Source organism: Myotis lucifugus, unplaced genomic scaffold, assembly GCF_000147115.1.
Source record: "Myotis lucifugus unplaced genomic scaffold, Myoluc2.0 scaffold_67, whole genome shotgun sequence".
NCBI lineage: Eukaryota > Metazoa > Chordata > Mammalia > Chiroptera > Vespertilionidae > Myotis > Myotis lucifugus.
This window is the reverse complement of record NW_005871115.1, coordinates 4,689,915-4,714,644: the sequence shown is the minus strand read 5'-3', so window position 1 is coordinate 4,714,644 and position 24,730 is coordinate 4,689,915. Positions and strand designations below refer to the sequence as shown.

Genomic DNA, 24,730 nt, shown 5'->3' with positions numbered 1-24,730 from the left:
CTGTTTCAAGCCACGTATGAGCCCCCTTGCTATGCTCCAAGCACTTTGTATGGAGAAAATAGTGCTGGACATAGAGACACATTTCAGACTCTATGCCTCTTAATAACATAAAATGCAGTTACTTGGAAATAGGGATTTTGTTGTTTTTATCCTTCAGTGGTACTTAATATATTTTAGATGCTTGATAAGGCCTTACTTCTGCATGTTGCTGCCCTTCCCCCTGTAATTCTAGCTCAACCACTTCAGTTCTTGTAAGGCCACTTTACAATCTAGAGGCAATTACTTTGAGTCAGAACAAAATACACGGTGGACACCCCCATTTTACCCCAGTCATTCTCTGTTCTCTATTGAGGAGGGATCTGACTACATCCTCCTTTTTGACCCTAATTCTAACCCAATTCAGTTTGAGGCCCCAGTTTTTCATTCCAGGGTCAAGGTCTATGGCAAAAAAGATTCATTTCTACCAGGTATCTTTTTGCTTCATTTACCTTAGTGATTCCTGGGATTTCTTACCCCATTCTGAACATCCATTCCAAGCAGATAATTAAGCCTACTCTGCTGCAAAAAAAATAGTATTGATGTATGGTGTAGACTCTCCCAACTTCCCTCCTGCCATTTCTAAACTTACCTATAATATCTTAGGTAACCTTCATCACTTTCTCCCTTCTCAACCAGTTTCAGAAGTTTACTTGTTCACCCTTTTGAGGAAAAGATCACCTGTCTACAGCTCTTTCACTTCCATCACCTTGGAGACCTACCTCATCAATTTAATTCTTCAGTCATGTATCTTAGATCTTTCCTTCTCCATTGGTTCTTTCACCATAGCTTGCAGACATGCTTAAGTTTTACCCCATATTAAAAACAATCAAACAGTAAATAAAATTAAAACAAACAAACAAGAAGAACCAAAAAATCTTCCCTGTTCCTGTCTTCATACTCCTTTCGTTATCACCTCTCTCTGCTCTTTTAGACTGCCAAATTTATTGAAAGAATAATTGCCTCTCCTTTCTCTCCTCCCATTTATCTCCAAAATGCAATATGACTCCTCATTCCACTAGTCTGTTGGCAATGCTGCAGATAGAGAAGTTAGTGGTCTAATTTTTAATCTAGAGGCTATTTGTACTTATCCCACTCAACATCTATTCTGTCCCTATCAAGACGCTTTCTTCGTGTCTACAGGAGTTCTTTGCTGCCTCACCTACTTCTCACTTTCTTAATTAGTTGCTTTTTAGCTATTTGCTCCATAAACATTGGTATTCCACAACATTTAATTCCCTGATACATGCTCTGTTGCTTTGCAAGCACTCTCTGGGCAATCTTGTTTATGCTCATGATTTCAATTATCAGCTAAATTCTTGGTGATTCCCAAGTCTTTGTAGCTCCAACCTTTTTAAAATCTGGGTCCATATATCCTTGGATCTGCTGGACATCTTCATTTCATTGTACCACAGGTATTTTAATACCCAGCCTGTTAAAAGGATATTCCCTTTAAATCTCCTAAATCTGTGTACTCAATAATTAATCCATGATCTAACTAGTTATGCATGCTATTTTGGTTAACAACTTTCATTCTTCCCTCTTCTTTCCTCACACTTCCCACATCTGACTTATGTTGATTTTACTTCTTTGTTTTTTACTTTAATTTTTGGCCTTCTCTCCTGTTGTCATTTACCTGGACTATTGTAGTGATCGATCTCTTAATGGGCCTCCGATTCTTGTCTCTCTCCCTCCCCTCAATTCACCCTTCATATTGCTTTATTATTTTTTTTAATGCAGGTAAATCTGAGTGGTCTGCTATTGCTTATTTTATCAAATCCAAACTCCTCAGAATTATATTTAAGGAAGCATTTCCATATTTCTTAACCATTTTTTCAAGTTCCATTTTCTAGAGATCACCTGAATAATTTCTTGCTTCCAGTTATTAATTTTATTCATTCCTCTATACATGTTACTACTCTGCCTGGATAGTGCTTACTTTTCCATAACATTCCTACACTTCCTTCAAGATCCAGTTTATACATGACCCTCTAGGAAGGTCATTGTTAGGTACATTCATGTAATTTTTAAGGAATTCTTCCATCTCACCTGCAACTCATTTAATTGAGATTTCTCATTGAAATATATAGCTTCATAATTCCATAATCAAGTCTATAGAAGTAAGAAGTGGAGGGTTCTCTTCAAATATGGAAGAAGAATGAATCTTCTCTGATACCATTTTTGGATATTCTTTTCTTGGAATTCATACTTTAAATTTTTTACATTCATAAGGAATGTAATGAGTCATACTTGCTGGACCCTGGGTTGAATCCATAGGCTACCAAATGAAGACATTATCCTTGCTTTACTACCTTTTCTCCTAATGGGGAGACCAGTTAAATCAAGTATTAATTACAAGATTCAGTAATAAGGGTAGTGACAGCACTTGAGAGGGAATGATGGGAGCAATACAGAGAGGATGAATACTGTTGAGTAGTGGTAGGGAAGGGGAACAGGATTAAACATCCCAACTGTGCTTTAGCAGGAAGAGCCAAAGATAGTTATCTCTAGCTGCCATTTATTGAGCATTTGCTAAGAATATGAAAGACATTGAGATAAGAACTTTGTGTTCCTTATCTCATTAAATTTTAACAAAATCTCCAGGAGGTATATACTATTGCTTCCCACCATATAGATGAGGAAGCTGAGGTGCAGAGGTTAAATACTTTGCCTAAGGTTATATCTCTAGAAGGGGGGTAAGTCTCCAGTCAATGTCTGACTCCAAAGTATGTGTTCTCTGACTCTTTCAGAGTGACGGGTAAGGCCTCTAGGCTGGGGGAACATGTGCAAAGGCATGGACATGAGAGTACATATGCCTATTCATGGGATATCAAGAAGGTCATTAAAATTGAACCTTAGTTTGGAAAAGAGGAAGGACAGGAGATGGGGCTGGACAGGGCTTGAAGGATCTAGTTTGTATCCCATGTTAGTACACTTACAATTTAGTCTGAAAAGCGGGAAGGGTGTTGTTAAAGTATAGTGAGCAAGAGAGTGCACATTTGCATTTAGAACATTTGTTTCTGGAACTGTGGAAAGTACACTGGGGCTGGGAAGGGGAAATGTGGAGGCTGGAGTCATGGAGCTACTTAAATGGCAGTAGTTCAAGGGAGAAATGAGGAATGTCTAATTCATTCATACAACAGACATTGCATTTAGGAACTATTAAATAGGCTGAGTCCACCAGAAATACCCATGGCTAAAAAGAGGGAAGAATCCAGCATGATTCTTAGGCCCAGGTCTGGTTGACTGGTAGATAATAGAAAATACCTTAGGGAGGTGAGGATTTGTGGAGAGGATAGGAAGAGGGAAAATTGACATGTTGACTTTGATGTAACAGTACTAGGTCCAAGTAGAAATGCTCAGCACACAGTTGGCTTTCCCAGGTCTAAAGGAGAAAGGTGTTACCTGGATAAATAAAAGTGTGTAGGTAGTTAGAACCATGAATATGGGTAAATTCTGGGGAGGGGTAGGCAGTGCTGACTATGAAGCCTTTAGGAACACTAATCATTATTATGAATCATGGAATAGGTTTCAATAAGGAAAGGAAGCTGGGATGGCTGAACAAAGCAGTAGAAGGAAATTCAGAATTAGTAGATATAGAGGCCAAGGGACAGGCACAAGGAAGGAGCTGCCCACTGGCTCAAGAACTGTAGAGAAGTTGAGATAGAAAGTGAACCATACAGATGTGATTTTTCACAAGGAATTGTTGGTGACTTTGGCAAGAGCTGTTGTAGTGAAGCTGAGGTGGAGAGATGGCAGCCAGGTGGCAGAGATTTAGGAAATGAAATGGAAGTGAAGAAATGCTTTTAAGTTATTATTTTAGGACTAGTGGCCCTGTGCATGAAATTCATGCATGGGGGCCGGGGTTCCCTCAGTCTAGCCTGCACCCTCTGCAGTCGGGGACCCCTGTGGGATCGGGCCTAAACTGGCAGTCAGACATCCCTTTCACAAGCTGGGACCACTGGCTCCCAACCACTCACCTGCCTGCCTGCCCTATAGCCCCTAACTGCCTCTGCCTGCCTGCCTGATCGCCCCTAACCCTCTACCTGCTTGCCTGATTGCCCCTAACTGCCCTCCCCTGCAGGCCTGATCTCGCCCCCAACTGCCCTCCCCTGCAGGCCTGATCTTGCCACCAACTGCTCTCCCCTGCTGGCCAGGTCGCCCCCATCTGCCCTCCTCTGCTGGCCTGATCTTACCCCCAACGGCCCTCCCCTACCGGCCTGATCTCGCCCCCAACTGCCCTCCACTGTTGGCCTGATCTCGCCCCTAACTGATCTTCCCTGCCGGCCTGATCATCCCTAACTGCCTCTACCTGACTGATTGCCCCTAACTGCCCTCTCCTGCCGGCCTGATCGCATTCCCAGTTGCCCTCCCCTGCCAACCTGATTGCCCCTAACCCCCTGCTGGCTTGATCTTGCCCCCAACTGCCCTCCCCTGCCAGCCTGATCACCCCTAACTGCCTCTACCTCGGCCCCCACCACCATGGCTTTGGAAGGAAGTCGGATGTCCGGAAGATGGCCAGTCGACCTGATCTAATTAGCATATTACCCTTTTATTAGTATAGATAGATTATATAGGATAGGATTGCTTAAATGGGGGAGGGGAGAGCCTTTTTCAGGAGGAGGAAATGCTCTTGGCAGACAAAAATACATAATCCCTGTATCTGGACTGATAGCCACCTATATGCACTATACTGCCAAACTGGTCATTAAAAAATTGAACCACTTTCTTATATCTTACACCAAACCGCTGTTGCCTTTAAAACCCGTCCTCAGCCCCCACCTTAGGTTCTGTCTTCGCAGTTCACCCAGATTAAGTTCTGATTGGTTGGTTTCTATGCCAGTCAGCATCAAAAGCCCCACCTCCTAGGCAGCCATTGGCTCCTCGCACTTCACCCCCATTTGATTCTGATTGGCCGGTTTCTATGCCAGTCAGCGTCAAAAGCTCCACCTCCTAGGATGCCATTGGCTCCTTGCAGTTCACCCAGATTTGCTTTTGATTGGTCAGTTTCTATGCCAGTCAGCATCTCTGGGCCTATCTCTGGGCCTGATCAGAGAGGCAGGGCTGATCAGCAGCTGCCCCAGGCTGCTGGCGAGCGGGCTGAACTGCTGACCTCTCGGGGAGAGAGAGAGGATCAGCTGCTGGCAAGGCCTGGAGAGAGAGAGAGGTCAGCAGTTCAGCCCGCTGGCCAGTACCCGCTCACCCCAGCCTGCTGCGTGGGCAGCCTGGCCTTCGGTCGTCCCTTCTGTTGTTTTGGACGTTACAGATCCCTGGGCTTTATATATATGTGTATTGTGTGGGATATATATGTATATATAATATATATATGGAGATGTCCTAGAGGCCCGATGCATGAAAATTCATGCACTGGAGGGGGGGTCCCTCAGCCCGGCCTGCCCCCTCTCACAATCCGGGAACCCTTAGGGGTGGGAGGCAACCCGGTGATCTGGGGAAAGTGACGCCCCATCACACCTCTGCTACTGCCACTGCCGACAGCACAAGCCTTGGCCGGCCCTGGTTATCTGAGCCTCAGGCGGCCTTGGGCGGTTGGGAAGCCGCCCTCCGAGGCTTGCCTGTGCCTTGGGCTGGCCCTGGGCGGCTGGGGGGCTGAGGGAACTGGGGGACTCCGGAGGCAGGCACGGCAGGGCTGAGGGGACTGGGCACTGCCATCTTGTGGCTGTGGGTGCCGCCATCTTTGTGATAGCATGAGGGTCAATTAGCATATCCCCTCTTTATTAGATAGGATATATATATATAGATGATTGGGAAGAGAGAGACAAATATGAGGGATTATCTAAAGTTGGTGAATATTTGAGTATGTTTTTAAATGTTTAAAACAAACAAAACCAAAACCTATGTAAGTGGAATAGGGGCATGTGGGAGGCTGATAATCAACTAGGAAAGTCCTTGAAGATATTCATGGGTGGGGAGGCAAAATGGAAATTAGGTTTCAGGTAAAGAGGTTCATTTCTAAAGATGAACAGTGGGGATATGTGGGAGAGAAATGTGGATTGTTGGATTTACAGGTAAATTTATAGGTGGAGAGTATTTGAAGCTTCTGGCTTCTCATCTGGCATTGCTAATGGACTCAACTTGAATCCTATATAATAAAAGCCTAATATCCAAATTGTCTCCTCGACTGGGAGTTTGACCTGGAGTTTGTCCAGGAGATTGGAAGTTTGACTGCTCACTATGATGTGAGCTACCACCAGGGGGCAGCACGAAACATGGTGGGTGTCTGCGAAGTGCTGAGACCTCTCGCCAGCTACCTAGGGGCAGGGGTGACAGGGATGGAGGTGCGGTGAGAATGCTGGGTGTTCCCTGAACTCACTCTCATTCCCTCTGCTAACCTCCCCTAGGACGCCAGGGTTTGTGTGCCAGTGAAGCCCCCGAGCTGAGGTGCTGGGCGCCGGTAAGGATCTCTCCCTGCACCCATGCAGCCTCTTCTGGGTGAGCTAGGCCACAGCTGCCAGGACCGCAGGAGCCAGTCAGGCTCCTTGTGGGTTCGTGCAGGAGCCAGTCTGCAAGGCCGGCTGGGAGAGAGTGCGCTGCCCACCTGGCTACCATGCAGTGCCGCTAGGTGGCCCAGGGGTCCACAATGCACCCGGGCCAGCAGCATCTGGCCGCGCTCACTGCATCTCCCTGTGGGGACTCGGGAGCCATGATTCAGGTGGAAGGGGGTGTGCAGGAACCTGGGGGCCCAGGTGCTGCCCAGGGCCTGGAGGTCAGCTGGGACCTGCCCTTCCATGCCAGACACTTGTGCTTCGATTGTTGGCCAGGCCTAGGGACCGTACCCATGCATGAATTTCGTGCACCGGGCCTCTAGTTAAGAAATAAATAAGAAGAGAGGGCTGCTTTGGAGAGTATGGAATAAGCTCTTGTAGAAGGAGAGTGATTTAAGAGCTGATCCAAAGGAGAGAAACTTGTTTAAAAAGATTGAAGACCACCCAAATGGGCAGGGACTATGACACTTTTCTGGTGTTTCCCTGATAGCAACACACATTTTCTTAGAAACCTGTAAGACTGATTCCTGCCCTGTACTGCCCTTCCAGAGCACTTTGCTCATACAGGAAGGATCACACTTACATAATCCTGTGTTATAAAAAGTGCATATCATTCCCCCAAGTGAGAATTGGAAGCTTTGAAAAGATAATTCATACTCTCCCATCCCTCCCATCATTGTATTCACACATCCTATCACAATGTTTCAGATCAAGTAATTCTCAATAAATGTTTGCTTCACTTTTTAAAATTCTGAGCCATATATTGAACCTTCTCTGCAACCACATGTTGGCAGTCTTCAGGACTGCAAAAGGAGTTGGTTAGGTTGGTGATTGGTATTCACAGAGATTGTAGAGTTCAGTATTTTTGCCACTCAACATAAAATAATTTTCCATTTCATTTTTGATTTATTGTAAACCCTGACATCACTGATGGTTATATTAATACCTTTCTATCTGATTCAGACTGCTATCGGCATATCTTGATTATTCAGAATTTTCTTACTCATGTTAGTTATTTGTGTTTCTTTATTTTTTCTGTTTCAAATCTTTTCTTCATTTTGCTTTTCCATCAGAAGGCAGTAGGCAAAAGAGAGAAAACCCAAATCAGATACTTTTATTACTTTTAGTGTTTAAATAAGTATTTATAGAAGATGTAGTTGTGGTTAACAGTTGGTAGAGTGACATTTTTGGACTACCCTTATTTATTAATTACTAGAGGCCTGCTGCACGAAATTCATGCACGGGTAGGGTCCCTACCATCAGGGCCAGCCATCAGGGCCGATTGGGGCCTTCCAGCTCCCAGCCAAGGCCTTTCTTTGTTCCACACAGCCCCCTGGTTGTCAGCACACATTGTAGCAAGCAGTCGAACTCCCAGTCTCCTGGTTGAACTCACGATGGGACACTTTGCATATTAGCCTTTTATATATATAGATAGTGCAAGGGTTATTCAAATTATGGTTTATCCAGGTCAATTTTAGTTTAATTTTATTACCAGCACTAATTCTACTAGTATTTAAATGGCTTCAGCTATAAGATCTTGCATATTACAACAAATAATGCAGTGCAATTAGTACTTCCTGTATTCTGTTGGAAATCCATTCTCTAAGCATAACTTATAAAATTGTCGAGTGTTTGCCAACGACTTTTTACTTACAGAGAGCATTCTAAATGCGTTTACTTGTATCTTTTATTGAAGGATAATTTTTAGAAAGTAATATCTTGACTCAAACAAATATAAAACGACCATGTGTCAAAGATTTAATTCACGCATTAATAAGCAAATTAGCAGGATGGTAAAACCATCTTGGCTTTTAAGTAAAGTTGGAAGAAAAGATACATGTATAGGCAACCAGGAAAGCTGTAATGAATTAGTGAATATATACAATTGGTCAACATCCTTAGGACAATAAAATGTAATTTTAAAAAATCCTCTCTTCCAGATCAACCAAGGTACTCGTATGCATATATCCATAACCTCTGGACACAGATAATAGGGTGGTGAAGGCTTGGGCGGGAGTTGGCTAGAATGGGTCAATCGTGGAGAAAGGGGGCCTTATGAAATACTTTCAACAATAAAGATTTAAAAAAAATAAAGTATGCAAATTAAAAAAGAAAACAAATTTAAAACCTTAAAATCCTCTCTTTTATCAGGTGGAAATTAATTATGCAACAACGCTTATTTCTCTCTCTATGGACATGAATCATTTGCATTACTCTCAGTTTTCTACAACTTATAAAATTGTAAAATAGCTCCGTCAAACGCAGTGAAAGGCACAGTCCTTATAGATTCAGATATTCCCAAGGGATCTGTCAGACAATGCCCAGATCCCCACTGAAAGGACACTATCTAATCCTTTTGTCCATTTCAAAATTGTGCACCATATTTTCTGACACTTTCCTTCTTTTCTAATTCCTACATCACAACCAGTTTCTTCTCTCCTTGTTCTGCACTATAGCCTCCCCACCAATGCTTCTATCTCAGGGGAAATAATTCAGAACCCCAAGGTTTTGAAAACTGCAATTGGAAGTCCAGGTTTTGCCTGGGGCTTCCTAATACAGGGATGGCTATAAGTGTAGAGAACTGGGCAGAAGTGAGCTGGTGAACCACAAGCTTGGTTCAGACTGCAAATTGCCAAAAACATAACAGTTTGCACCTCCCAGTCAGAGCAGGTCTAGATCAAGCAAGTTAAACTCAAAAGCTAACACGGGCCAAATAAACAAGGTTTAAGTTTATGTGGGCTGCAAAATAACAAAAGCTGCAATTTTCATAGAAATTTAGGTTTACGTATTTCGATAGAGACATGCTGAATACAAAGGGCTGAAATAAATGAGTAATTGTTAACAAAATAATAGAGCATTTTAATAAAAATTAATATTTTTTCTTGATCATTAACTTACCAGATATTGAATAACCGCACAAATTAATAAGCATACTGCAAATAAACCTATTTTTCTTGTTCTTTGAAAGTGGAATATTTCCTGTTCTGCACACCAAAGAAGTCAGTACTAGACTAATGATGTGGCAACTGGCTGCTAAAATATTCACTGCTAGTATTAGTGGAGAGAAATGGTGCACCTGCGCATAAGGCGCTTAAGGGAAATGAATGCAACACCATTATAGTAACCAGTCATTAGCGAACATTGCAGTTCGTTATTAAGAACTAGTAGCCCTGCACAGGAATCCATGCAGCAGTAGCTCGGCAGTAGCTCGCTGCCTCCCTCCAGTAGATCTCTGCCCACTGCCCTGCCCTCCTATAGCTTCCCCCTCTCCCCTCTCCCCGCACTCCCCATCTCATAGCTTGCTGCCCTTCCCCCTCCTGTAGCTCTCTGCTGCCCACTTGTAGCTCGTTGCCCCAGCAGTAGCTCCTGCTGATCCGTGATCCGGTCTTTACGCAGTCAGTTGTTACACTTCATGGTGTAACGACCATTTGTATATTACATCTTTATTATATAGGATTATGTATAAAACAATATTGTAAAAACAAAGTTATGGAATTTTTATTAAAACATATCTTATATACTGTTATATTGGTTGGGCTTCAAAAATATTCATTGTGGGCCACGAGTTTGACATGTTGGGTCTAGATCATTGCATAAAAATGCTGTTTTGCCCAGTTTTTAGAGTATTACCTGCATATGTACAGCACAGCATTGTTGAGAGGGCACTTGTCCATGTATATGCTCCTTTGATACTCGCCACAATTCTGTGAAGCAGTCCGGTGTTCATTTCTGATCCTTTACTTGCAGAGCGTAAACCAAGGCCTAGAAAAGTTATGTGAATCGCTTAAGGTCACATACCGACAAGTGACAGGTAGAATTTGTACTCAGGCTTTCTGAACCTTGTTCAGTTCATATTTCACTATGCATCCTAGCATTCAACTCAATGGGCATTTATCGAATACTATGGTTCTAGAATAATAACATCCTAAGCCCCTGAGTTTTATTCCCAATTTATTTAGAAGGAAGAACTATAAGGATGAACTATTAAAGCTGATATTTATATTTGTTAGTGCTTTGTGGTGTTTTTTTGTTTTGTTTTGTTTTTTGGGAAAGTCCAACTAACTACCTAGATAAAATAGTTGATAAATGGCTAAAAAATATGGGAAGAACTATAATTTCTCCACAGTCTTAAACATATTAGATGAAAGATGAGTGATTGCATTTTCCTTCCCAATCCCTATTTTGTAAGACAACTGGTAGTTTATCCTATTGATAAGTGTTTAATAGAATATATTGTATTTATTAGCAGTATCTATTGTCTTCAACTTGTTTCTTAGCTTTATTTTGAGTGGTTTATGGTTTTTAGGAGGAAGGAATACCTGTAATATGCATTTGGAAATTGTTGTTCTCTAGTTTCAATGAAATGTGGGAGTGAGAAAGTGCCTTTCAATTGTATATATCTCTTTATAGTATTTGCATACCAAATGTCCATTGCTGTCAGTATTTTGCAATGCGATATAGCCAGAGAATATGTTTGTTCCTTAGCATTCTAAGACTTCCCATCTTAGAGGAAAGATGTGATGTGGTTCATCTGATTTACTTTTTATATTAAAGTCCAGTATAGCTAACCACCTTGCTTGGAAATGCAACCTAAAGATAGAGACAAACTTCATATGGGTTTTTCAAGTTATGTTTGGAGGCAGTATATAGAAGTTGAGACTAAATGCAATATTTGGTTTGATTTCCTGTTCAAAATTTTCCCATGGTAAGGACAGTATTTTTCTACCTACATCAGTGAGTAACAATGATTACTTCAAAGCTTCTGAAGTCAAATATACACCTGCATGTTCCAACACAGGTTGCTGAATTTATTACCAATACCCTTGGTAATGTATGCTGTGTATTACTGAGAATGAACAAGGAAAAGTTACAATGGTGTCTACCATCTGTGCACGTTAATATTAAAATAACTTGTTTCTCTTCTTCACCGGGCCTGCCTTCTCTCTGTAGCTGCACTGCATACTTAAGGGGACAATTGAAGCATTGCTTTTTTATCTTAAGGATTTGTAACATACCTACGATCTTATGCTATAGAATTCTATAATGATATGAAACTCTTTTCTTTTTCTTTTCCAGGTTCAGCTCAGCTAATATTTAATATAACCAAATTTGCAGAATACACCATTTGCAATAAAACTGTTGTAATTCCATGCCTCGTTAATAATGTGGGGGCACAAAGCCTTAAAGAAATGTTTGTAAAGTGGAAATTCAGAGATAAATACATTTTCTTCTATGATGGAGATAAAAATGAATCCAGCCCCAACAGTAACTTTTCGAGTGCATTCATCGTTCCAGAAGCACTTCTAAGTGGCATTGCCTCTTTGAAGATGGACAAGAGCGATGCTGTCCCAGGAAACTATACTTGCGAAGTGACAGAATTAACTAGAGAAGGCGAAACCATCGTAGAACTAAAATATCGTGTTGGTAAGAATTTTATAATCTTTCCTTTTATTTGTCCTGCAGTAACCTGATCCTATTAGAAATGGGGCACAATGGGGAGAGGAACTCCTTTGAATCAAAAAGTAGGTTATGACTAATAAATGATTACGTAATGTTCAGCAGCTTTAAGATCATGAGTTTTACTTGTTCTTCTACTTTTCATAATAAAACTCCTTTGCTGTTTGTTGTTTGTGTATTGTCAGGTTCTCAAACTTTTGGCCTGAAAACTTTTCTGTTGGGCTGAGGGGGTCCTAGCATCATTTAATATGCATTTTTTGTTTGCTGCTCTCAAAAGTACTGTCTTTCATGTGATTAATTTTCCATGATCTTTCCAATTATGTACTTTTATTTCTTATTACCTGCACTTTGGTCAAGGGCTGAAAAGTCCCAGCCATGCTCCAGCTGGAAAGAATAGATTAGAAGGAGAATTGAGAGATTAAAAATGAGGTTACAATGATGTTTTCTTGAGCTTTCCTGTGCTCAGCCTTGCTATGGTGTTCTTTTTCTTGGCCAAGATGTGGGAGGGCTAGGGATCCAATAGAATTAATTTGAATTCAGCCTTGGTTATAGCACCATGATTGTGCCCTTTCTTCACAGACTTGGGCTGGTGAGTTGCATAAAGCAGTACAGCTAGCTGAAGTAAACAATCTGCTTTCTTTCTAGTCCTTGCCATGCCAGCTGATTACTTTAACCACATACAGGTGCATACTGACTTTCTATTTTGAAAGCTCTATTTAGAACCACTAGACATATTACTGCTCTCAGGATTAGACAAGCCTTTGAGAACCTCTGGTTTAGATGGGATCAGACCATTCAGTTGAACCAACTATTTGCCTTTTATTCTTCTAGAATTTCCTGTTATGAAATGTCTATTACCAGATTGGAAATGGGATGTTTATTCTGATGGAATATTTTGACATTGCTTAGGATTAGGAATCAGGAGATTTGATTACATCCCCTATTCTGCAACGTAACTATTGGTCTCTATTGAAATTGAGGAGTTACTTCACTGGGTCCAAGTTACCTCATCTCTAAAATGAGGGTGAAGCCCTAGCTGGTTTTGCTCAGTGGAGAGACCATTGGACTATGGACTGGAAGGTCCCAGGTTCGATTCCTGTCAAGGGCACATGCTCGGGTTGCCGGCTCGATCCCCAGTAGGAGGCGTGCAGGAGGCAGCCGATCAATGAGATCAATGATACTCTTTCATCATTGATGTTTCTATCTCTCTCTTCCTCTCCCTTCCTCTCTGAAATCAGTAAAAATATATTAAAAAATAAAAAAAAAAATGGGGATGAAAATAGATTCCTGCTTTATGTATTCTACAGTCTAACAAGCATCATGAGATCCCTTGTGTACCAGTCCTTTGTAAACCAAAGTACTTTGCAAATGTTAGTTGTGTTCCTAGGATGTTTATTTTATGAAGTGAGGTTCTGAGGTGTAGAACCTGGGGTGTCATGAGAGGGGTGTCTGTGTGGTGCAGCATGGGCAAGAGATGGCTAAGAGCAGAATTTGGAAGGCTTTTCTGCTCAAAAATCTCTCCTCCATTGAAAATCTCATTAACTCACTGTGGGGGAGGGTGATTTTGGAGTAGAGTGTAGGTCACTGAGAGGAGAATTGTAAACTCGAGACTTAAAGGCCATGAAATGGGATGAAGATGGATGGGAAAGGAATACCAATCTCTGGGATAAAGACAGAGTTTGTGATTTTCTGTGTGATTGTTTCATCTTTGTATTCCAAGTCCCCTAAACAAATAAGAACTATGCTTACTGTTGGGGCTATTAAAATGCGAGGGTGGTGTTTTGTTGTAGAGAATGTAGAAGATTCTACCTGAGGTCTCAGACATTTGGCTGTGCACCCATCTTTATTTTTTGAAATAGTTATGGAATCACATGAAGTTTCAAAGATAGATCAGAGAGGTGCTGTGTACTCTTACCCAGCTTCCCCCAGTGGTTACATTTTATGTAACAGAAGTTAAATGCCAAAACCACCCAGTTCACAATGGTACAATGTGTATATATTTCTTGTTCTTTTTATCACATGTGTACATTTCTGTAATGACCACCACAATCAGAATGTACAATATTTCATTAACATGAATATCTCCGTCATGCAGCTCCTTTATAGTCACCAGCCCTGTTACTGTCCCTAACCTGGCAAGCACAATTTGTGCTCCATATCAATACCTTTGTCATTTCAAAAATGTTATATGAAAGTATGTAACCTTTTCAGACTGGCTTTCTTTTTTTCTTCACTCAGCACAATGCCTTTGAGATCTATTAATGCATAGCATCATATAGCAATACCTCTCTCTCTCAGGCATAATGCTATGGGTATATCACACCTTGTTTAACCATCTGCCTACTATAGGATATCTTGGTTGTTTTCAATTGTTTTGGGCTATTGCTATAAACAATCATGTACAAGTTTTTATGTGCACATAATCTGCATTTCTCTGGATAAATGCATAGAAGTACAACTACTGGGTCATATGTATGTATAGGCTTAGTTTTTGAAAAAACTGCCAAACTGTATTACAGAGTGGTTGTTCCATTGTACATTCCCATCAGCAACATATGAGTGATTTAGTTCCCCCACATCATTGTCAGCATCTGGTGTTGTCACTGTTTGCACTATTTTTTTTAAGGAAAAAGAAAAAAAAGGAACTCCTCTCCCAAAAAGGTTAATTGAAACAGGTTCTTGCAAATTTATTTTGATAAATTTACTTACCCATCTTGTGAACCCTGGGGATTTAGGCAGTGGAAGCCATTTTTACTGTTGTGCTTTTTTTTTTTTTTTAATATAGGCATAAAGGAGAATTGAAATTGCTTAGTAGAGAATTCCACTTAGTAGAATGTGGATTAATGGTGGCCAATCTTTGTTCCCTTTTGGGGAGCACAAGGACTAAATATGTGAAAATATAATTGAAATATAGTTTTGGCTGTGTAGACTATAGTACCATGGAGAGGGCACAGAACTTTGAATTTAGAAAGCTTTTTTCTGTACTTCACCATTTTCTTATTTTATTTTATTTTTTTAAAGAAATCTTTACTCTTGAAAGTATTACATATGTCCTCTTTTTTCCCCATTGACCCCTTCTACCCCACCCTGGCCCTTTGCGCCAGTCCTTCACCACACTATTGCCTGTGCCCATGGGTTATGCATATATCCATACAATTTCTTTGGTTGATCTCTTTCCACCCACCCCTGCCTTCCATCTGAGATTGGACAGTCTGTTCCATTCTTCTATGTATCTGGATCTATTTTGTTCACCAGTTTATTTTGTTCATTACATTCCACCTGTGAGTGAGATCATGTTGTACCTTTTTCTATTTTGAGAAAATTTAGGTAAGAAATTCAGACGATCTGGCCCTCAGTTTTTATCTGTAAAGTGGGAATACTATCTTAATCACAGGATTGTTTTGAGATATGTTAATCTCTCCCTTAAAAAAGATTTATTGCATGCCTATTTTGTGACAGGCACTGTACTAGGCCCTTTGAATTTAGTCATTTAATCGTGACTAAGACATGATCCCTGATTTCAGTGATGCAATTACAGCACAAATAAGAACAGTACAGCCCTAACCGCTTTGGCTCAGCGGATAGAGCGTTGGCCTGTGGACTGAAGGCTCCCAGGTTCAATTCCGGTCAAGGGCATGTACCTTGGTTGTGGGCACATCCCCATCAATGTTTCTTTTCTTTCTTTCTTTTTTTTTTTTTAAATATGGAACGCTTCACGAATTTGTGTGTCATCCTTGTGCAGGGGCCATGCTAATCTTCTCTATATCGTTCCAATTTTAGTATATGTGCTGCCGAAGCGAGAACCCCATCAATGTTTCTAACTCTCTATCCCTCTCCCTTCCTCTCTGTAAAAAAAAAAAAAAAATCAATAAAATGTATATTAAAAAAAAAAGAACAGTACAATGACATAACATTTATTTGAGCATATACCAGATATTTTATATTGTGTCCTATGATCCCAGGAACTCTGAAAGATGGATATAGGACTTACCGTTTAACAGCAGAGAGATTTAGGGTACTTGTTTAAAGTCAGAGTCGTAGCTAGAATATTAACCTAGATCTGTCTTCAAAACCCAGTATTGCTTTTTATCCCCATGGTGTATAGTTTCTGTTAAAACACCTTGTACAATACTAAATGTAAATAATAGTTATACAATCTGTTAATAATGTTTATATTTATACTATTAATGATACAAAAACTTGGAAGCTTAAAATTTTACATATTTACAAATAAGCTTCAGTGTTTTGTTTTGTTTTTAAGGCAGAGTTTCCGCTTCCATCATTGTCAACATGATATACATTATGTTCATAATGTAGACATGAAGGCATTGCAAGATCCTTATATTAGTTTTCTAGTGCTGTATAACAAATAACCACAAATGCACCAGCTTAAAACAGCTCCCGTTTATTAGCTCACAGATTTGTAGGTCACAGTTCTGGTCAGGGTGTGGCTGGGGTCTAAAAGAAAGGCGTTATCCAGGCTGTATTCTCATATGAATCCTGTTCCAAGCTCACATGATTGTAGCAGAATTTAGTTCCTGGTGGTTGTAGGACTGAGGTCCCTGTTTCTATGCTGGATGTCTGCTGTGGGCTTTTCTCAGATCCTATAGGTTTCTCATTCCTTGTCATACAGCCTCTTCCACACTTCAAGCCAGCAAAGGAACACCATCCTCTCATTGAACCCTTCTGACATATTGGATTTCTTATGCCAGGAAGAGCACAGATCCTCTTCAGGGGTCACTTGACTAGGTCAGCCCTCTCCAAGGACAATCTCTTTTTCTTAAAGTCAACTGATGGAGGACCTTAATCACACCAAGCAAAATCCCTTTGGTCATGTGACACAACAATCCTGGGGATGAAATCCATCCTATTCACAGTCCCTCCTTATCTCCAAGGGAAAGAAATTATAAAAGGCTGATTGCAGGGGTTCTGGGTTTGATTAAATAACTGTGGCTATAGCCAATTCAGTGTCTCAAAAACCCATCACAATCCTAAAACATCAAGTTAAAATTTGGCTTGAATTTTAGTGTAACTTTTAATGTGACATTTTGTTGAAACTGATGCTCTCTGTGTTTGTGAAGGTTTACCATGTAAAGGCGTACCTCAGATATGCTGCAAGTTCGGTTCTAGACCACCACAACAAAATGACTAATGCAATAGAGCAAGCTGTAATCTTTTTTTTTATAATATATTTTTTTGATTTTTTACAGAGAGGAAGGGAGAGGGATAGAGAGTTAGAAACATCGAAGAGAGCGAAACATCCATCAGCTGCCTCCTGCACACCCCCTACTGGGGATGTGCCCACAAACAAGGTACATGCCCTTGACAGGAATCGAACCTGGGACTCTTCAGTCCACAGGCTGACGCTCTAGCCACTGAACCAAACTGGTCAGGGCACAAACTGTAATCTTTTTGCTGATGGAAGGTTTGGCCTTCAATTAGTAAACATCAATGAAGCATAATAAGCAAAGCACAATAAAGTAAGATATGCCTGTATATATTTGAAAGAGAGGCCCACTAAATTTATTGGAGTGATCTATTTACTTTTTTTGGTTATCCCATTTTGCACAGAGTGGTAAGAGAAATGAAGTGGTGGGTTTTTTATAATACTTCAGCTTGGCAACAAAATTTAATCGATCTCTTAATAACATTTCTTTGCCTTTTCACTGGAGTTTATATTCCAGGGAGCCACTCTACCTGACCAGGAATTTTGAGAGAGTATTGGGCACAGTTGTCAGCCATACAGTGAGTGGAATGACAGCGTAGATGCCCTTGGTTTATTTTTCTTAATCCTGAGGTGGAATACTAATTGATATTGTTCTTAGTCCTTTTTAAGCTTTATTTATTCTTTTTAGTGCCATTGAAATTTAAAGCTCAAGGGAACCTTACAGAACTATCTTGCCTTCTTCTCCCATTGGGGAACAAGAGTAATTGTCATCTGACAGTATTACCATACCAACTCAATAGCTTAATGGGAATATAAGTGGTTTTATAGAAAACGTTGGTTTTCTCAACCTCATTTGGTTTTTGAACATCCGATTCAATGATCCTCCAACTCTTCTAACCCTAACAAATTAGAAACAGTAACACATTCATGTGAATTACAGCAGAGATTTGTAGCAGTGATTTTAAACTGAGAGAATCATAGGCAACACCGCCCACCCACTCCCCCTCCCCCCAAACACACAAGCATACACATACACTTACCATGGGGAATATATTAAAATCTTGGGGTGGAATCTGAGACTTGAGAGTAATAAACCCTTGGTGATTCTGATAGGCTTCATTTAAGAATGACTTAGACCATATTTTTTGTGTTCTATAATCCCACCCCCTTCTGTCATTGAAATATCTCTCACACTTATTTCTGCACAGAGGCTTGGAGTCATCTAGGCTATTTTGCCATCTAATTCAGGAATTGCTTCAATCACACCCCAGGTAATTGGTCATTCAAACCTTTTACCTACATGCTTGGCATGATGAGACTATTACTTCCTAAAAGTCTCTTATCAGGCTGTTCCAGTTCTGTACGTCAAGCTAAAGTTTGCAACCCTGCAAGGTCTCACTTAATAGGAGGGCTATAGTGTTTCTCTCCCAAGTTTATTCTTCTCTAAGGTAAGAATACCCAGTTCTTTCAACTCTTGCTCTTGTTTTCAGAATTCCCCATTCCAGTCATCTTCCTTTGGAATGATTCCCTGTTTATCAACCAGGGGGGTGAGGGCATGAGTGGGGTGGGGGTGGGGGGTTAATGGGGAGATAAGGACACATATGTAATACCTTAATCAATAAAGAAAAAAAAATGTGGTGAGTAAGACTGAGTCAGAACTGCATTTGTGGGCCATGTCCTAGCTCCTGCCTCTACGCGATGGCTACAGTAATTTTCTGATAGGTCCCGCTTCTCGGGGACCTATCAATGCCCACATGGCTGCCAAAGAAGATCTTTAATAAATCAGGTCATTTTTTTTCCCTTCTTGAGCCTTTCCAATCACTTGTCATTGCTCTTAGAGTAAAATACAAACTCTCTTAACATGCTCTTAAGACCTAACATGAGCTTGCCCCAGCAAACTCTTCCCATCTCTCATCACTCATTTTGTATCACTAAATTCTAGCCACAATTGATTGCTCTTCCTTTGGAGTCTCTTCTTCTCTGTCTTCTCATACCAGGCTCCTTCTCATCCAAGGCTTGGATCCAGTGCCTCTCCCCAGAGGCCTTTCCTTACTACACACAAGGGTCTGTTCATCACCCATTCCCATTCCTCAAGCTCATCGGCCTATCTGCCTTGTTCACTGCTGGACCTCAAATACCCAGAAGAGTATCCTAGCCATGGTGGGCTTTCAATAAATGTTTGTGTAATAAGTGCAAAATGAGTGGCCAGACCAGGGTCAACTATTCCTCTTATTTTCAATAATAGATCCTAAGGTGGTTGAAGATTGTTTCCTTGTAGAGGGAGAGAGGCCAGTGAAAGAACATTTCATTGTCAGCTGATCTTGAACAAAAGATCAGATACTGACTGTATTTTGAAGGTAGAGCCCAGAGAATTGACTGTGGAACCAGATGTTGGGTGTGAGAGAAACCAAGTAGTCAAGGATGACTCCATGATATTTGGCCTGAACAACTGGAGAAATGGAGTTACCACTACTGAGATGGCAAAAACCAAGAGGGGGAGGTATGGTGGGGGTGGGTAGAGGGGTATCAAGAGTCAGTTTGGGACATGCACACTTAAAATCCTTAATTCAGCCTCAGTTTTCTCAGTGGTAAGGAGGGGTTCATAATTCATCACATAATAATTGTAAGGATTTGATAAGTTAATGTTTCCAACTCAAAACAAAATAATAAAGTGGTAGAGGAAAAGAAGTTGACTAATAGTCATTAAATCATGGAGTTTTTACCAGATCCTTCAGGCATGTGGAAACCTAAGCATAACTCAGAAAGGTTTTTCCTGTAGGATTTTAGGCTGAATGGAAATGGGCTTTCTTTGGTATAGAAAGAGATTCAGTAATTCAGTTGGAAATTAAAGTGGTATTGATTCAGGGTACCTGAAAACATCAGTCTCTTGGTGGATCTGCAACCGTGGGAGCATCACAAAAGCCTGTCTTCTATTCACTCACTAAACTGTCCTATGACTATTTCAACCATCAATAGTAAACCTACTGAGTCCCTGCCATGTACAGGCAAAATGTTGGAATCTGGAAAGCTACTATCTCGAAGATAAGAATTGATAGTGTTGTTATATTCTGGGGATGATTATGAACCTTTACCAGAGTTTAGCATTATAAGCTTAACACAAGAAATGTGTGAGTAGCATTGTGGTGTGAAAGCCCATAAGATTCCTCACACAGGAATGCAGTGGAGGATTTGAAAAGGATCATTTCAGAGCAACGCCAGTGCTTGCCTTGTGAACTATTCAGAAGTTTTCCTCACCCAGCAAGTTCTCCAGTCTAGGCCAACTCTGAAATGCTTTCAGTGCACATATCTGGCTTCAGTGTTACAGGAGAAATTTCATCAATAAAAATATAGCCTTAAGCATTGATCAGATGCAATTAAACGTAATTTTTAAAAGTTCTCAGCAAATTTCATTAGAAGTCTTAATATCACAATATCCTTTCTATAGGATGGGTAGCTGCATTTTCACTGTTTGGATAACACATGTTTCACTTGATAGAAGCTTCCTTACTACCTAAAGCTCCTCATGTTACTTTTTGTCAGCAGTCATTTTAAGACTAATTATTTACGAATTCATCCTCTGTTCCAGAATAAGTTTCAGAAGAGCTTAGGCTCACATCTGTCTTACTCTTAGGTAATAGTAAGACCAACAGTAGGGTACTCAGTTGTACTACTTCCTCACTTCTGTCCCCTGAGTCAATCTTTACAGGAAGACAACTCTTGCTTTAAGGTAAATTCTTGGTACATTACACATACAGGCAATCACTGTAGGAGGACATAATAACTAGTTAATGTTCACTGAGCCCTTTGAGGGGTCAAGCTTTGTTTTTAGCTCTTTTCATATCTTAACTTTGTTAATAATTAACAATAGTTGTTCAAGGTGTCATTAATTGTTGTACTTGTGTAGCAACTGAGGAACAGAGAGTTGTTAGACTGTCCAAGGTCACACAGATTGTAAGTTAGAATTGGGTTTCACACTCAGGCAGTGGGGCTGTGGAGCCCTGTTCTCAGTTGGGGTATACTACCTCCTTCCATAAATCACAGCTTAGGGGAAATGTGGTGGAAAACACTTAAGCAATTAGTTTTTTGACTATCAATTAGCTTGACTTAAGTTGTGATAGTAAATATTAATCATGATTTCTGTTTTCTTTTCCCCCAGTTTCATGGTTTTCTCCAAATGAAAATATCCTTATTGTTATTTTCCCAATGTTGGCTGTACTTCTATTCTGGGGACAGTTTGGTATTGTGAGTAAGTACTTGTTTCTATTTTCATTTATGTTTTAGTGATGAAATTGTCACTTCTAGGAGGCAATATTGGTGAAATATTATATTTAAATTATCTTAGGAAGTGTGATAATGTTATAAATAAGAATATACAGTCTTAATATTCTCCTTGAAGTATATATTGTCCCTCATAATTTGCTGCAGTTCCTAAGAAGTTTTTTTTTTTCTTAAAGAATGAATAGTGGGAATCCTAATAATAACATACCTAAAACTCATGCTGGTTTTAATGTTTACAGAGCATTTACACACACATTATTGGTGAGGAGATGGTCACAGCTTACATTACAGTGTTAATCCTACCAGACCTGAGGCCCTGAACCTAACTGTCCCCTATACATGGGCTCCTGAGCATTAAAGAGAAAAAACCAACATGATATAGAAAAATGTTAGTTACATGCAAACAAGTGGTTAGAATAAGATGGAACTTGGAGACATTGTAGAAAATAGGTCTACCTTTCATCTACCTTTCATCTAGCGCCAATATTCTACCTTTGTGTGGAAATTACCGAAAAATCGGTACAGTGGTCTGGTAGGGTTAAGATAGGATTTTGCATTAAGACTTCCCTCTCTTCATTTTCCCAGTTTGAACTTCTCTGTATACATGTGTGCATCTTTGGAAAAGCCCAGTTTGAACCATGTTGTCATCCTTACTGTGCAATTCTGCAGCCCCTAAGGAAGTAGCCCCAGGAGGGTGTGTTCTTTGATCATGTTTTGCTGGAATAGCCATGTGTCTAAACTCCTCAGGAAAGATCTTGGTGCGGCATCAGATGTAGCATGAACAATGTAGAATTGTCACTGCTAAGTAGAAAGGTGGCATCCTGGTTGATGATTATGCTCAACAAGGTACAGTTGACCCTCAAACAACATGGGGTTAGATTATGTGGGTCTACTTATATTTGGATTTTTTTAAGGAAATACTACTGTACATGTATTTTCTCTTCCTTATGATTTTCTTAATAACATTTTCTATTCTCTAAGTTACTTCATTATAAGAATACAGTATTTGATACATATAACATACAAAATATGTGTTAATCAACTGTTAATTTTATCTGTAAGGATTCTTCTGGTCAACAGTAGGGTATTAGTAGTTAAGTTTTTGGGGAGTTTAAAGTCATATGTGGATTTTAAAAATATATATATTTTTATTGATTTCAGAGAGGAAGGGAGAAGGAGAGAGAGAGACAGAAACATCAGTGATGAGAGAGAGTCATTGATTGGCTTCCTCCTGCACACCCTACACTGGGGATCAAGCCCACAGCCCACAACCTGGCTATGTGCCCTAACTGGGAATTGAACCATGATCTACTGGTTTATAGGTTCATGGTCAACCACTGAACCATGCCAGCTGGACCATATGTGAATTTTTGACTGCACGATGTGCAGGCATCAGCTCTCCTAACCCCTGTGTTATTCAGGGTCAACTGTATTTCCACACCAGTTTGATTTCCACACCAGTTTGGTAAAGGAAATTTACTAAATTAGTGAAGTTTTGAGGTGACATTCTAAACTTTTAAACTTTAAATCTGTAAGATAATATTCCTTGTCTTCCAATAGTCCACTGAAATAGTCATTAAAGGCCAGTGAACATTTATGCAAGGCGAGGAATAATGATAATTATTTGTATTTATTTCATTCTGCAAACTTTAAAACAGTGTAAACTAGTAAAATATTGTAGTGGATTGCCTATTGTAAATTTCATGAATTTTACTTTTACTTGGAAGTTTAAGGAATGTATATCTAAAATGATTATATAAAAATGGAGAGGGGGTTGACTGGGTATATTTTAAGGGCCCTCCTCAATGGATGGCACTCTGCAAATGGTTTGTGATTTCAAAGGCAAAAAAAGGGGAAGTAAAAGGCTAACAGTGACAACTGTCAAGACATGTCACAACTCTCACTTTCAAAACGGTGTCTAGAATTCCTGTGGAAATTTTCATACAATTTCAAAAGGCCTTTTATATCAAGCAAAAGACTGGTATAGCATCAAGACCTCATCAGTTGTCCCTGATATTAGGGAAGGCCTTGAACCCTGGTGGCAAACCCCAGCATTAAGACCTTTGTCATATAATTAAGGTAGGGACTTGTCTTTCTTTAAGAACATAATGTCATTTCAGGGTGTGATTTGTTGCATTTGGATTGACTTCAGTTCGTTGGTCATGGCATTCTCATTAGTAACATTATTTTCAGAGGACTGAACCAGGAATGAGTGTTGCTGTCAGCAATGTTTTGACAAAATAAGATTTATAAATTTGTTTTCTGACTAAAAATGTAATACATATCACTTTAGAATACCTTATACAATACTAGAGGCCCAGTGCACAGATTTGTGCACCGGTGGGGAGCCTTGGCCTGGCCTGCAGCCTCTTGCAATCTGGGACCCTTTGGGGGATGTCAGAGAGTCTGTTTCAGCTCGATTCCCGCAGGCCAGGCAGAGGGACCCCACCAGTGCACAAATCCGTGCACCAGGCCTCTAGTATGCATATAAGATCTTTGGTTAATTTCTTCCTGCCCTCCCCCCCTCCTCCCTTCCCTCTGAGATTCATCAGTTTGTTCCATGTTTCCATGCCTGTGGTTTCTGCTCCTGCATTTAGTGTGCCCCCTGGTTGTCAGTGTGCGTCATAGCTACTGTCTGGTCAAATGGTCGGCTGGTCAGCCGGTCGCTTAGGCATGCATATATATATATATATATATATATATATATATATATATATATATGAAGTTATAGAGAATAAACAAAAATAATCTAGAATCCCATAACCTAGAAATAAACTCTTGGTCTAGTGTAGCGAATTTTCTGCTTTCTTTTCTGTCTTTTTTCTATATATTTTTGTTACCTTTCTTAAAAAAAGAAAAACCAAAATGGGGTCGTATAGCTTATATACTTGTACATAATGATTCCCCCACCTATGTTTTCAGAAATCTTGTTATAGCTGCCGCTGCTCTATTTTCACAGATGCATGTAATTTATTCAATTCTCATCTTGATTAATATTAAGGATGTTTCCAGTTTTTCTTTTTTTTTTTATACTAGGGAAGGAAGGCTGCTAAGGATATGTAAAACTGTAAATGGCAGAGATATTTTAAGGCTTTTGATACGTACTCCCAAGTGTTTTCTAGAAACATTGCATCAATTACTACTACAGATGAGAATACCTGACTTTCTCCATCCAGTCCTGACATTTTTATAATTCTAAAATCTTTGCTGATTTGATGGATGAAAAAACATCCTGTTTTAATTTTCATTTTAGTGAGGTGAATATTCTTTTTTATATTTATTCTACTGG

The 24,730-nt window shown here is 40.1% G+C and overlaps 1 protein-coding gene and 1 non-coding gene across 7 annotated transcripts in view; one reads left to right on the top strand and one right to left on the bottom strand.

Annotated features, from left to right (window-relative positions):
- The window catches only part of CD47 (CD47 molecule), a 60,587-nt gene that overhangs the window by 3,417 nt on the left and 32,440 nt on the right, over positions 1–24,730 (top strand). For all 6 annotated transcript variants that reach the window (XM_023754957.1, XM_023754956.1, XM_006090079.3 and 3 more), the window contains exons 2-3: positions 11,616–11,963; positions 21,320–21,409. In XM_023754957.1, the coding sequence (XP_023610725.1) occupies positions 11,729–11,963; positions 21,320–21,409 (325 nt within the window). In that variant the 5' untranslated portion in view covers positions 11,616–11,728. The remainder of the gene's footprint in view (positions 1–11,615; positions 11,964–21,319; positions 21,410–24,730) is intronic.
- LOC111826317 lies at positions 15,694–15,800 on the bottom strand. Its single transcript, XR_002829607.1, has one exon. It is a non-coding gene; the product is annotated as a U6 spliceosomal RNA (small nuclear RNA).